Source organism: Mesoplodon bidens (assembly GCF_964165515.1).
Source record: "Mesoplodon bidens genome assembly, chromosome: 15".
NCBI classification, from domain to species: Eukaryota; Metazoa; Chordata; class Mammalia; order Artiodactyla; family Ziphiidae; genus Mesoplodon; species Mesoplodon bidens.
This window is the reverse complement of record NC_138171.1, coordinates 5,342,961-5,353,467: the sequence shown is the minus strand read 5'-3', so window position 1 is coordinate 5,353,467 and position 10,507 is coordinate 5,342,961. Positions and strand designations below refer to the sequence as shown.

At 47.5% G+C, this 10,507-nt stretch overlaps 1 protein-coding gene across 2 annotated transcripts; it reads left to right on the top strand.

The window, feature by feature from the left end:
* Positions 1-254: 254 nt before the first annotated feature.
* Positions 255-9,185, top strand: CIMIP1 (ciliary microtubule inner protein 1). Of its 2 annotated transcripts, XM_081256021.1 has the most exons (4): positions 255-710; positions 2,669-2,750; positions 4,384-4,485; positions 8,774-9,185. In XM_081256021.1, the coding sequence occupies exons 1-4, from the start codon at positions 274-276 to the stop codon at positions 8,933-8,935; spliced, it is 783 nt and encodes a 260-aa protein (XP_081112147.1). In that variant the 5' UTR covers positions 255-273; the 3' UTR covers positions 8,936-9,185. The 2 variants fall into 2 exon arrangements, with proteins under 2 accessions (XP_081112147.1, XP_081112148.1); XM_081256022.1 differs by lacking the exon at positions 4,384-4,485.
* The last annotated feature ends 1,322 nt before the right edge of the window (positions 9,186-10,507 follow it).

The following is a 10,507-nucleotide window of genomic DNA, read 5'->3' as shown; positions in this document are numbered from 1 at the left end:
ACAGCAGCACTTTCACGGAGGCCCCAAAACTCAGCCCCAGTGACGCCCACATGGAAGTGAACACACCCCGGCTACTCGCAGCGACACGGATGAACCTCTCAAACGTAACACTGGACCAAGGAAGCCAGGCAAAAACGACACCAGGATGATTCCACTTACACAAAGTTCAAATTGTGATGAAACAAATCTCTGCCGACAAAAGTCGACGGGTCTGGGGGGCGGGGCGTCGAGTGACCTATTTCGTAACCCAGGCGGTGGTTACAGGGGGTCTCTATGACGGAATCCATTAAGCTCGGTACGCTTAGGGTTGGTACACTTGGCCTGTACACTTGCGTGACAGGTCTAAATTTTAAAGGGAGGAGGGAATGTAAGGTCTTGAGGTTTCCCCAAGGTTTTCCGCAGAGAAGGGCTGCGGCACCCGCGAGCCGGCAGGTGGGCAGGGAGGCGGGCGAAGAGCGCAGCTGCGGACTGAGATTGGCAGTGGGCGCACGGAAGCCGCGAAGCCAGGCGGCCACAACCTCGCCAGGTGCTGCGCCGCCTCCGCCTCCGCGTCCTGCGTTGCTTGGCAACCCGTCTCCTAGGCGACGTGAGACGCTGAGCCCAGTGACCGAGCGTGCCGGGAGCTCCAAGACCCCAGGACCCATGGCGCAGAAGCCCATCAGCAGGGCCGCGGCCGAGCGCATGAACCTCGTGGCCCAGGACGAGATCTGGTAACGCCCGGGACCCGGTAACCCAGTGGGCTGGGCCGTTCCCACCTGAAGTGTTCAACCTGGCGGCCTCAGTTTCCCCACCAAGTCCTTGAGGTGATCGACCTCTGGGCGCGAAGAGCGTGCCCTGGAGGTGGTCGGGGCCTTGCGGAAAGGGGGTAGTGTTAGGGACGAAAGAGCCTTTCTTTCTCTTTTCTTAGGGACACCACAAGGGCGTGAAAGATTTTGCATCTGGCTTTACAACCCGCTGCAAAGCTTTGCTTGTTGAGATACGACTGATGTGTGCTTATTTTTAATATTTACCAAATGTTTAAAAAATCTTAACGTTTGTTCAGTCGAATGAGAGCACTTCACATTCTCTCTTGCTTGTCCTGGTTTTTGAACAAGAAGTTTTAATTTAAAGAATAGATCCATTTTCTAAAAGATTTACGTTCAGCAGACATCTGTAATGGATGTTTTTATTTGGCATTGCTAAATAGTATCCCATCTCTTTGAAGTTTTAACCAGTATGGGAAGTTACTAATTTAGATACAAGTAAGTAAATGTTAGCAACAACAAACCAACATGGCTTAGCTCTTAAACTTCAGTTATCCTATTGTCATCTCTATGACTTTTACCATTTCCTTGAAAATCCTGTAATAGTCACTTCATATTTTTCTTTAAATTAGCTTTGTTTCACTTAATGAACTTATTTTTATAGGAAACTTTATATCACTCTTGAAAATGGAAAGCCAGTATTATTTGCAATAAATACATGCTATTATTATTTTTTAAATTTTTATTTTTATCCAAGTACCCACTATAGGAAATACTACCTAGCAGGGTATTAGCAGGGTCTGTTCCCTCTGCCTAGAATGCCCTTTTCTCTCTTCCCCCACCAAACAAACTCCTACTCATCCTTCAAGACCCAAATCAGATGGCCCCTCCTGTGTGAACAGAGCCAATTAAGCCCTTAGACTGTTCAGTCCCATGTCCAAAGTGGCTATTGAACACTTGAAATGTGATTATTCCAAATTGGGATGAGCTGTCAATGTAAAATACTAGATTTCAAAAACTTCATGCCCCTAAAAAGTGATACCAAAATTAAGTTTGCTTATTTTTACTTTTTTAAAAATGTGGCTCTAGAAAATTTTAAATTACATATATGGCTCATATTTTTGTCTCATGTTACAGCTCCCTTGGAAATAGACTCTGCTTTAGATGCTCAGTGCCCAGGGAAAGAGCCTGGCCAGGACCTCTGAAACTGTTGAGACATCAGAGGGGGCTTGGGGTGCAGTTATTGATTCCAAAATAGGAAAAGAAACTTGAAAATCAAAATGAATACATGTTTAATCAGATTTTTGCAAAATGCGACACACCCGCTCTTCAACTGCAACTCAGTTCAGCTCCTAGGTAGTTATGTATAAATTATATTCAATGTCGAGCAAAAGCAGGGCCAGGATCAGGGTGGGATGAGTGAGGTGTCTGGAGTACAATAGTTAAGGGGGGGCTCCATCTCAAGGTCATGCAGGTGCTGGCTCTGCACTTGCAGGAACCTGAGAGCAGGTGCCTCCTTAAATTTTGCATCCCAGGGCCTCACTCACTCTGCCCCGGGCCTTGCTCTGAAAACAAAGGACCTTTATATGTACCTCCATAATGATTTAACACTCTCCCATTACTATAGGTCCAGGGGCCCCCAAAACAAGGATTCCATTCCTAGATGACCCCTCGGGCAGAGTCAGCCCCAGTCCTCTCTGCTCCCCGATGTACCATCCAACCAGCATCTCTGGTTCTTAGACATGTGTCTTCCTTACATTAGTGGGAAGTCCCCAGCGACAGGGACTCCTGTTTCCTCCCTGACACGGAATTATCCTTCAGTCCAGATGCATCGAAGAATGTAAAATTCTCCCCATTGCACCTTAGGGTTTGCTACTTTAACCCTTTTCAAATGTTGTCTGGTATTTAAGAGCTTTCTTTTTCAGGAAGTACCGCCTGAAGGCTGAAAACGAAGCACGGCAAAACTGGGCCCCGAACTGGGGATTTTTAACAACCCCCCTCGAGGAGGTAAATGTAAATTTGGTGAGCTTGGAGGTTATAGAATCAATCATTTCCAAGAATAAATGGTTATGAAGTGTATAATTTGCAAGAATAAATTAAAGAGCATGTTGTAGGCGAAGACGGCTGACATCTGAAGTTTCCTCCCATTCACAAATTTATTGAGCACTTACTATGTGCCAGGCACGTTCTAGGTGCTTCATCTGAACCAGCTCATTGAACCCACACGACAACCCCTGTGCGGAGGGAGGTGCTCTTTGATGTCCATTTTCCAAATGAGGAATTTGAGCTCAAAGAAGTGCAAAGTCACACAGCTCAGAAAGAGAGGTACCAAGGGGAGATGCTGGTCTGGCTGATTCCAGGGCCACTCGGCCTTGGAATTCCCATCTGTAAAATGGGGTGACAGTCCTCACTGCCTCACTGAGTGACTGTGACGTTCAGATGGAAAGAGAGGAGAGGCCAAGTGAATATCGGCATGATTATTAGGAAAATACTCTTGGTACTTCCTACACCAGATAGGAAACAGAAATGAGGAAAAGGACCAGGTATAATTAGTAGGGAGTGATGGGGACACCAGCAAAGAGACCACTGACCCCATCCAGAGGCAGCCACCGTCAGCCCAGCTGAGGGCTACCAGGCAAGCAGACTGGCTGTATTTTCTGACTGTTCAAGAGAGTCCAGGGCTTCCCTGGTGGCGCAGTGGTTAGGAGTCCGCCTGCCGATGCAGGGGACACGGGTTCGTGCCCCGGTCTGGGAAGATCCCACATGCTGCGGAGCAGCTGGGCCCTTGAGCCATGGCCCCTGAGCCTGCGTGTCCGGAGCCTGTGCTCCGCAACGGGAGAGGCCGCAACAGTGAGAGGCCCGCGTACCGCAAAAAAAAAAAAAAAAAAAAGAGAGAGTCCAGAAATCCAGATGCTTTAATGAAATCTTCTGAGTCTAGAATAGTGGCTTGGATTTATAAGACACCAACAGGCCCGCAGAATGCTTGTGTGAGCTTCACTGGGATTGTGGCCAGTGGTTTGCAACCTTCCATGTGATCTCCAGGACACAACATGAGGAAACCACATTTCTTTGGAGGGAGGCAGAATCGCACAAAGGCCGCATAATTCAAAATGTTCATGATTCTAGGCAGCGTAAAGCCCCTTTGTAATTCACCCCGTCCCACTAGCGCTGAAATTATGCCATTCTTAATGAGTTTTTTTAATACTTAGAGAGTTACACAATTTGAAATTTCATGCATAAAATGAGTCCTTATTAATATAATATGCATAAAAAGTCTATATTAATATTCCTTATGTGTAATTAAATTGGGTTTTTGAAGAGTTCAAAATTGCTTTAAAAATTAAAAGGGGGGATGGAGGCTCTCCTCGTAGTTTACAGGTTGGTCCTGAACCTTGCTGCCATGTTTTACTCTGAGTCCATAACCTGTGACGTGTTCTCAAATCACTCAGCAGGGCTGTAAATAGGCAGTCTGCAAGGGCCTGGGGCTGAGCTGGCCTGTTGGCCAGTCCCCACTCCACCCCTTTCTAACTGTGATCTGAGCACCACCTTACCTGTAAAGTGCCTTGTCCTGGGGGGGGCAGTGAGAGGAAGCTTCCAAGGTCTCAGCCTGCGGGGCCCCATCCTGGGGATTGTGTTTCAGCTGATCAAGTGTGAAGAAGAGCCCGCCACCCCAAAGCCCAAAATCGAGCTTCCCGAGCGCTTCCGCATCCGGCCAGTGACCCCAGTGGAGAAATACATCAAGGTTCGCAAAGTCCTTTTAAGTACTTGCTTTCCTAAGTAAGAAAACAACCCCACCAGAAATCATGTTTCTCCGGTGTTGCTCCTGGTGGGCCCAGCCAGGAGCTGGGTAAGAACAGAGCGGCGCCCGGCCTGCAGGGAGGCAGGTTTCCAGCCCCTTCCAAGCGCACACATGGGAGACACAGCGGGTTACTGGTCCCTACACGGGCGGGACCTCAGAGGCCAGAGGAAGGAGTTGGGATTTGAGCCCGATTTGCAGTGGGAAGCAGGGCGTTGAGAATTGCCTTTTTAAGAGATCGCTCTTGTTGCTGAGTGAGAGACCAGGCTGTGCAGAGGGCTGAGACCCATCAGCCACCTCCTACCCCCACCTCCACCCCAGAAGAGGACACAGGGGTCCCCGAGGGACCCTGCTGTCTCTCCTGGCCACGGGCGGTCCCCGTAAGTGCCTTGCCCCTGGGGAAGCTGGGCCCCTCCCTCTGCCATCCTGACAAATGGCCCCCCATGCCTGCTCAGGCGGGGTGGCAGCTGCCACCAGAATCATCATCTTTTCAAAGGAAGCGTTCCCACCTAGAGATCAGAACAGCATCCCCTTCTGGGGGGGAGAAGAGAGGAACTGTCCTGGGACCAGAACAGAACGGAACATGATTTCTCCCTGTGTAAGCCTCTGCTTAGGAGAAGGCCAGGTGTGGAAGCCACACCCCTGTCAGAGCCTGGGGGGGTGGACGGGGGGAGGAGTGGAGGGTCAGTCTCACAATCCAGCAGAGAAAGGCACTTTGCTTGGTTCCCTCTGAGCTTCCTTCCTTGCCGAAGAAATGGTTCCCGTCTTCCTCCTTCCCATCCCCTCTTCAGGTGGGTAGACCCTTTAAAAATACATTTATGGTTTAACAGGCATCCTACACCCCAAAGGGCAATGCTGCGAAAAGCCTCCTTCCCTCCCCCAAGTCCTGAGAGCTGTTGCCCCCCGTCTCTGCACCCTTCCCCAGATGCAATATGCCTATCCAGGTGGATGTGGAGGGCTCTAGCCCTTTTTCCTTAGTACAGAAATTATACCATATTTTACATCTTTTTGTGCATCTTTTTTTCTCTTAGCAGTTTGTCTTCAAAGTCGTTCAATCTGAGGATATACAGAGCTACCTCATTCTTTTAAACGGCTGCGTAGTTTTCCATGGTGCAGAGGGACGGTGGCTGAATGGGTCCCCCATGGATGGACACGTAGGCTGTGTCCAGGCATTGGCTATGACAAACAGGGCCTTGGTATGTGCGTGTGCAGGTATTAGGATGTCTTAGGATAAATGCCTAGGGATGGATTGTCAGGTCAAAGAGCGTTTGCATTTTCATTTTTCGTAGATGACGGTAATATTGCCCTTCACAGAGAATTAACAACAGATTTTCCCATAAGCTCCTTCACGGTGGTGTTTTCCTCTCTTCATCTGATGGGTGAAGTGTGGCATCCCAGGGTGGGTTCTGACTGCACTCTCTTACAAGTTGGAGATGGACTTGAAAGCTGGTCCCGTGTGTCCCCGAGGTCCCAGCATCGTGGAGAACTGGCTCGCTGGAGGAAATTCTGGCCCCGCTGGCATTTGTTCATGACCCTCCCTGCATGGGGCCTCTCAAGAGATTAATTTTAATGCCTCATCAAGAATATATGTTAAGGGGCTTCATCCACCAGGACCGTCCCCTCCGGCCACCGCCTCACTCAAAGATCCTTTGAGCCAAGTGTGAACTCGTAACCCCAAGCATACTAAACCTCTTCATCTCGGTTCTTCTGCTGGAACAAATATTCCTCACTGCTGTCTTGGTTCAAATCCCCCCATAAGAGCAGAACAGAAGGTTATTCCAAATGGAAGGGAGAAACCTGCATAAACATTTAGCCTCATTTTCCAAAACTTTTCCAAATTTCAAGGAATTGACAAACAAAATTGTGGGGGTTTTTTCATTTCAGATAGAATCCCATTTCCCTTCTGGTTTTTAATTAAATTCAATTGTTTTTCATTCCTGTGGCATCTATGGTTTGGGGTGTGTGTGTGTACACACACGTATCATAAAACCTTCTAATCAAACCTATAACTGCCAGGCTACCATCTGACAATGTTGCCACATATTTTATAAAGGGCACTGTGAACTGTAATATTTGATATTTCTGCACCTTACTTTTTTCTCTTTTTCTCTCTTTTACCAAATAAAAAGTATTTCATTGGGTTGTGAATTAAATGTGTTAAGCATTACAAGATAAAGAGAAATGTTTCGTGATCGTTAGTTTCAGGGAAAACGTGATCTCCAAGGCCAGCTGATTGGAGCGTGCTTACGTTCAGTGCACCTTACTTAAGGACCCTGGCTCTTCTTTCTGTCTTTTCTTTCTAATTTTTTTCTTCCAGTTTTATTAAGCTATAATTGACATACAGTACTAAGTAAGTATAAGCTGTGCAGCATCATGAGTTGACTTACATACACCATGAAATGATTTTCACAATAAGTTTAGCAAACATCCATCTTCTCATATAGATACAAAATTTAAGAAATAGAAAAAAAATTATTTTCTCCTTGTGATGAGAATTCTTAGCATTCACTCTCTTAACAGCTTCCGTACATAATGTAGAGCAGTGATCATAATATTGTACGTTATATCCCTAACACTTGTTTGTCTTATAACTGGAAGTCTGTACATTTTGACCACCTTCATCCAATTCCTCCTCCCCCACCCCCGCCTCTGGTAACCGCAAATCTGACCTCTTTTTCTACGAGTTTCTTTGTTTTTGAAGTCTAATTGACCCACAAGACTATGTTCATTCTTATTATACAACACAGTGATTCAATATTTCTAAACATTTCAAAATGATCACCATAAGTCTCGTTACGATCTGTCACCATACAAAGATATTGCATAATTACTGACTATATTCCCACACTGCACATTTCATCCCTGTGACTCATTTATTTTGCAACTGGAAGTTTGTCCCTCTTACTCTCCTCACCCATTCCTCTCCTCCTCCACCACCCCTCTGGCAACCATCTGTTTGTTCTCTGTTATTATGACTCTGTTTCTGTTTATTTTTGTCCACGTGTTTTGTTTTTTAGACTCCACATGTAAGTAAAATCATGCAGTATTTGTCTTTCTCTGTCTGACTTATTTCACTTTTAAGTGTCCTCTAAGATCCATCTATGTTGTCACAAATGGGAAGATTTCATTAATTTTTATGGCTGAGTAATATTCCATTGTATATATAGACCACATCTTTATCCAGTCATCTGTTGATGGGCACTTAGGTTGCTTCCTTATCTTGGCTATTGTAAATAATGGTTCAATGAACATAGAGTTGCATGTATCTTTTCAAATTAGTATTTTCATTTACTTTAGGTAAGTACCCAGGGGTGGAATTGCTGGATAGTATGATAGTTCTATTTTTAATTTTTTGACAAACCTCCATACTGTTCTCCACAGTGGCTTCACCAATTTCCATTCCCATCAACAGTGCAGGAGGGTTCCCTTTTCTCCACATCCTCGCCAGCACTTGTCATTTGTTGTCTTTTTGATGATGGCGACTCTGACAGGTGTGATGATTCGTGACAGTGAACATCTTTTAATGTGACTGTTAACCACCTGTATATCTTCTTTGGAAAAATGTCTATTCAGGTCCTCTGCCCATTTTTTAATCAGGTTTTTTGCTTTTTTGATGCCGAGTTGTATGAGTTCTTTGCATATCTTGGATATTAACCCTTTATCACATACGTTTGCAAATATCTTCCCCCATTCAGTAGGCAGCCTTGTTGTGCTGTTGATAGTTTCCTTCTCTGTAAAGAAGGTGCCTTTGAGTTTGATGTAGTCCCATTTATTTATTTTTCCCTTGCCTGAGGAGACATATCCAAAAAAATATTGCTAAGACCAATGTCAAAGAGTGTGCTGCCTATGTTTTCTTCTAGAAGTTTTATGGTTGCAGGTCTTACCTTTAAGTCTTTAATCCATTTGAGTTTAGTTTTGTGCACGGTGTGAGAAGTAGACCAGTTTGCTGCTTTTGCATGTCGCTGTCCCGTTTTCCCAACACCATTTATCAAGGAGGCTGTCTTTTCCCCACTGTATATTCTGCCTCCTTTGTCATGGATTAAGTACCCATAGAAGTGTGGGTCCATTTCTGGGCTCTCTGTTCTGTTCCATTGACCTATGGGTCTATTTTGGGGCCAGTACCGTGGTTCTTCCTGTCTTTTCCACACCAGGCGTACCGACCCTGATGCCTCCGTGGACACGCCTCGTGTTGCTGTGGCCCAAGGCGACTCAACCTCCTGCCTTTCTATTCCAGGTGCTCCCATCCCCCCCAGTCCCAAAGACGACACAGGGCTTCATCGGCTGGAGATCCGGGGTGCCAGGCCTGCACAAGTGTCTGGAGTACAATTATGAGATCAGAAGCTGCAAAGGGGCGTATGCCAAGGAGCTAAACTGGCCGAAGCAAGGTGTCCACTGAGTCCAGACAGAGACCCCGGCCCCTGGGGCAAGGAAGGGTGGACCGCCAGACGCCGGTGCCCATGCCCAGGAAAGGAAGAGCTCCCCGGCCTCCCCGCAAGGACAGGGTTCCCCTCCACGCCTGCTCATGGGATATTGTTGCAAAGAACACAAAACAGCCCTTAGACGTTTTCAATTCATCAATGCCTCCCTTCCGGAACATTCTTGTAACATATTCATTCTTGGCTAATGCAATGAATAAAGCAAAATAGACTCTCTGACTTTTTTTAATACCATGGGAATTTCTAGGTATGGCTTTTAAAAACACAATGTGATTTCATTTTTAAATATTTGTCTAAACCCTTTCATGTCACCTTCAATCCCCCTTTTCAGCATCCTCGTTGTAATGAGGTTGTTGGCCAGGTGTTTCTGTACCCAAATACCCCTGGGCCTGCTTTTCAGGAGGAATAAAGTGCTTTGAGCGTCCCTCGACACTCCTTCCCCAGGATATCTGCAATACGTCAACAGCTTTAAAGCAAAAACGAGCACAAGGTGTGCCATTGAGTGCAGATTTCCTGGAGAGGATGGGTTTCCCAAGCACTCCGTAGAAAACCTTCCCCGATTACCTGGTCCACCCCCCAGACCCCCATCACCACGCAGACAGCAGCCGAGCTGGGCAACGAGGCCATCGTCCATCCCTCATGGACGTCTGACATTAACCCCTTGGTCAACATTTGATTTCCGGTCCCTGCCTGTCCCTGAGGCTTTGCTTCACCTCCTACAAATGGGGCTGGGGGTGGAGAGTGCCGTGTCCAGTTGGTGAAAGAGGGCAGCAAGGAAGAGCCAGCAGGCCCTGAGGCCCCACCAACCGGACCCCAGGCAGTAGGCAAGCAGAGAGTTTGTAGGTGGCCTGTGAAGGCGGGTCGGTGTTTCGTTTCAGAGTAGCAGAGGGTGGTGCCTCCTTCACACCTGGGGTGGGCAGAGGTGGAGGGCAGCCATGTCAGTTACCTGCCCTCCACGGAGTCACGTTCCTTCCTCCCTCTGGTTGGTCCAGTGTCACTGTTCATGGGATGGGTTCCTCCCTGGGTTTGCTTGAGTGAGGGGGCTGGAGGCGCTTGTATCTCATGGAATCCACCTACAAGCCCCACCCATCCAAACCTTTCCTGCTCACCTTCCTGTCCAGGTGTGGGTGGGAGTGCTTTACCAATGCAAGAATCCCTCATCTAGAACCTTTCCCCGACCCTGGACACTGGCCTCCTCTAGCGCACTTCTACAGGGGCTCCATGACTTTGGGGGCACCAAATACTGGGGGACAGAATTCCTACCAAGTCTGGACCACCCCTGCAAGTTCTGGGCTCAGTGTCCAAATGCCAGAGGCTCCTGGCTGAAGAGCTCCTCTTGTTCAGGGATGTCGTTCTCTACAAAGCCTGCAGGATGTGCTTTGAGTGACTGGGCTTCTCACCAGGGGGTGGGAGTGCTGACTGCTGACAGCTCCAGAGGGAGGCGGTTGGGCGCTGAGAACAGAGCCACAGGGCGAAGCCTCCTCCCAGGCACCTCGTTGGTTCTCTGCCCCACACAGCCCTCCTCCAGCCCA